The sequence below is a fragment of the Pygoscelis adeliae genome, unplaced genomic scaffold (assembly GCF_000699105.1).
Source record: "Pygoscelis adeliae isolate BGI_AS28 unplaced genomic scaffold, ASM69910v1 Scaffold167, whole genome shotgun sequence".
NCBI lineage: Eukaryota > Metazoa > Chordata > Aves > Sphenisciformes > Spheniscidae > Pygoscelis > Pygoscelis adeliae.
In genome coordinates this window covers 1,709,400-1,713,587 of record NW_008825428.1, presented here as the reverse complement: position 1 = coordinate 1,713,587, position 4,188 = coordinate 1,709,400, and the positions used below count along the sequence as shown (strand labels likewise).

At 46.5% G+C, this 4,188-nt stretch overlaps 1 protein-coding gene across 3 annotated transcripts in view; it reads right to left on the bottom strand.

The window, feature by feature from the left end:
* The window catches only part of IRF2 (interferon regulatory factor 2), a 39,216-nt gene that overhangs the window by 23,959 nt on the left and 11,069 nt on the right, over positions 1-4,188 (bottom strand). For all 3 annotated transcript variants that reach the window (XM_009330678.1, XM_009330677.1, XM_009330676.1), the window contains exons 2-3: positions 1,194-1,323; positions 127-234 (exon numbers count right to left, since the gene is read on the bottom strand). In XM_009330678.1, the coding sequence (XP_009328953.1) occupies positions 127-213 (87 nt within the window). In that variant the 5' untranslated portion in view covers positions 214-234; positions 1,194-1,323. The remainder of the gene's footprint in view (positions 1-126; positions 235-1,193; positions 1,324-4,188) is intronic.

Below are 4,188 nucleotides of genomic sequence, written 5' to 3'. Positions count from 1 at the left end.
CCTTCCTCCCCGTGTCACCCCTTTGAAAACCAGGAATGAGCTGATTTACCTATCCAAACCTCAGGCACGGCTATAAAGTTCCTCTTCTGCACACGTACACACACACATGCAAGCGCCCCCCCTTACCTTATTTAGCCATTTCAGCCCCGGTATCGTGTTAGAGTTGATTTGCTCTTCCAGCCAGGGGCGCATCCGCATCCTTTCGACAGGCATTGTCACCAGCCCTGTAAGGAGCTGCAGGGAACAAGGGACAAGGTTACTTGTTTTCCAGGCAGAACTCCCAGGCAGCTCTCCCATCTCTGCACAGTACAGACTTATTAAAGCTTTGCAGGCATTGAACAATTATAAATATAATAGTGACTTTGGATCTGTGCAGGAGCCTCCCCTAAGAGCAACTGAGATGATAAAGCATTCTCTATGGTAGAAAACACTCTTCTGGTACACCTGGGTTAGGAAAACCTTCACCTGAAGAAGACACATCATATCGGCAAAAGCTTGTGTGATGATACAGGCAGGATACCAGATGCCGCAAAGAAAAACAATTACTCTCCTGAAGAGACCTCTTTTTGGCCCATGTACCTGCATTTACACAAGACCTTTTTTGCCAAGAAAAAAAATGTAACCAAAAAAATTCACATGCAGGAGGCATCACTGTACTAGCTAAAATGATGCACCTGCTAACAAGAGTGCTTTCAAATGGCTGTTTCTGTCCCGTAAACTTGACTAAAATTATGAAAAATACATTTCACATCACAGCAATTTATCAGACCGCTTTGGTTCTGGCTGAGTAGTTTGACCCCCTCCTTCCAGCTTTCTCTGATCAACCCAGTCACTGATTTTTTAGCTACTATTTTACATTTTGATACTGCTTATCTAGGAAGCGAGTGCTTTACAGCCCCCTCAGCTGCACCACACCACATTATATTATTCAGTTAAGACTCAAACTGACTTCTTTTTTTCTCTTTCTCTCTCACGCACACACACACGTGACCCTGATGCCACTTCCCTGTTTAGAGCTGTAAATTATTGACAGAGTCCAAAGTCTTGAACCTGAGGCAGAAAATTTTAAAAACATTAACCAATCTCAGGCACCGCTCTGAAAGAACCAACCGGCACTAGATGCAGATTAAAGCACCGCATTAAACTCCTGTTAAACAGCCTGCAGCCCATCATTTCCATGTTCAAGTACTTGCATTTAGGCTGCTTCTTCTCCTCTCCCCCTCTGCACCGGGCTCAGCTCCTTCCTCTCTCCTTTGTTCTTCACATCTGTGTTCTCTGCATCATTCTTAACTTCTCTGCTCTGCTATTCTTGTCACCTTTGATCTTAAAAAAAAAAAAAATCAAAAAGAGAAAAAAAATGAGTAGGCCATGTATTTGAAAGCACACAGCAATGACACAAATGTAAATGGGTTTGTTCTTGCTTCCTATGGGAGTACAGGCATCAGACAGACTAACAATTAGGCAGTACCAAGCCCACACCCAGCACAAGAGGAAGAAAAACGTTCAAAGTTTCCTCTCATTGCTCTGAGGACATGTATTTCCTGAAACTAATAAGGAATTAAAACCTGAGCGCAACAATAAGGCTCTTTGATGTGTTCAGAGAATTTACAAGCAGACGTACTTATACTAATCTCTTAGCAAACATATTGGCATTTTATTTACTACTGTGTGGAGCTGGTCACTCTCGCTTCAGCTGCAGCCTTTTCCAGTGACTATGAATTTCTAAAATAGCTCAGAAAATGGTTGCAACTGCTCAGCTCTCTTTCAGGTTCATGTCAGACATGAAAAAACAGCCAACCCCAGAACCCAACAGCAGCCAAGCCCTTGTGCAAATCCCCTCTCTGTGCAAGAAGGAAGCTGCCTTCTGGGTAAGGATGACGCTTTTTCGGCCCCCAGGATGGTGGCGAGCAGCTGGCCATGCTGCTGCAGCCCCCTCCGCTTGGCAACAACGATTCCCATCCAGGTTACAGAGTGTGTACGGGAGACCTGTACCATCTTCCCCTACTACATGTTGGGTCAAAGCTGAAATTGTAAATGGCAATGTACTAAAAATGCGAGCAAATTTCGATTCGTCTGTCAAGGAAGAAACAAGTAGATGCAAGGATCATCTTGGATGCATTTCTTTGTAAGGTATCTTTAAGTATGCATGCACTTTGAGACAAATCCTGGAAACACTGTCCATCATCTTCAGCATTCAATATATGAGTGCTCCCATTTAACAGTGGGACTTGTCTTGTCTTCTGGGTAACGAGCCCCTAAGACAAATTTCAAGCCCATCTGAATGAACAAATTAGACAGAAGGCAGAAGAGTCATCTTGAAGGCAGCAGCAACGAATCCCACTTGGGACAGGCAATGCGGGAGAAACAGAAGCTGCCTTTGTGCAAAAGCAACGCATTTCAGGAGACGAGAAAGCTGCCAACACCGTTACTGCAAGGAAGCCGGTCTTGCCCAAAACAGAACTGTCAAGCCAGTCGTCTCTTCCCTCCCACATCCCCGGGGGCTTCCCCAGCTGCTCCCCCACAGATGCTGCGGTGCTCATCTCCTTTTTGGCACCCTGGGACTCTTCTGGGATTAGCACCTGCAGCTGTCAGCACACACCTTCACATCCATCACCCACACCAAGGCAAATTAATCCGAGGTAACCAGAAAAGAGGTTTGGCTTGTGAGAAGGGAGAAGTGGCTCCCAAGATCTGTTTATCTGAAAGTAAAACCAAACCCAGCTAAAAATAACCTGCAATGATGTCCAGCTGGAGGGAATGGTGGGCATCTTCTGGGGGAATGCCTTTCACAGGGGGGCAAACACAGCATGCTTCTGCTCATCAAAACACACCATGCTCCTGTAAGAGCACGTGCTGCAGAAAATAAAGCCTGATGTCTTTAGAAGACACCCCCGGACCTGACTGCCTCAGGACAGCACTGACCACAACGGTGCTAAAATGTAGTGGGTTTTTTGGCAGTTGCACATCAACATCCTTGTGATGAAAACACCAAGTCAACTCTACCGAGTAATTGCCTGTGGGAAATGAAGGTGCCACATCTCCCCTCCAGAGCTGTCAAACACATGATTTATTTGTACAGAAAGAAATATCAACTTCTGCAGTGCCTTAAAAGTAGCCTCTGTCTGTCCCTAAGCGGGGTTAATGGGTGCACTAGCAAGTCTTGTTTTGATGGCTCCAGGTGGGAGAACCTGAAGTCCATCCATCAGTGAGTAGCAAGGACAACCACCTTCTGCCATTAAGAGTCATTCAAGTTTGTAAAGATCTTTGAAATTCTCCAAAATAGGCAGCAAAGGCAAGTAAAGTTTCAGGGGCCATCACCTAACATCAAGCCAGCTTCACCCTCTGTCAGAATACATTAATTATAAAGCAAACCTACAAAGCCAGAAACTAAGGTGAGCCACACAAAACAGCAGGCATGCCAAGTTCCTTTGCTCCAGCCTCTCTCCAGTGTACCCAGCGGAAAGGAAAAAGCAGAAACAGTGGGTCCTTGTAAGGAGAATGAAACATTAATGTTTATAATCTGAAGCAGGCTGTAAAACCGGGAGCACCTATGCACCTATCTCCCATTCCTGGTCAATGTTAACACTGCACTTCCCCTGCACACTTACACGTAGAAGAAGCTGCATGTAGGTGTCTGTATTTTTTGTACTGGGACAAGTGGACTCCTACCAGCATTTTCAGAGCTGCCGAGGCATGCAGTTCCTAGGAGCTTCACCACCACCGTGAGCTCCTGAGCAGTGGACACCCATCCACTGTCCTAAGCAAACCTCTCCAGAAGCCCGCATGCGGGTTAACTGGGAGAAAAATGGCTTAATCCCTGCCTTGGGTCACTTGGCACCATCTTCCTCCACCTCGGAGACACAATGGCTGGAGATGGCTGAGCTGGCACAGGAGAGGAGCGGAGCCGGCTGGGCCTGCAGGGGGAAGGAGCAGCTTCAGCTCCACCAGCAGCAAAGGGGCATCTCTCACTCCATCATTCAATCACCCCCACCCTTCGGTCCCATCCCAATTTTGTCACACACTAACGCTGCTCTTCGCATAGGCAACTTTGTGAACAAGACCAGGGAACTTAGCAGGCTTACAAGCAACACCTTTCCGTAAGGCCTTTTTTGTTTGTTTGAACCCAGATCATGGCTCTCATCCTGCTCAAAGACACGCGTGACAGCACAACTGAGAGGAGAGGGCACT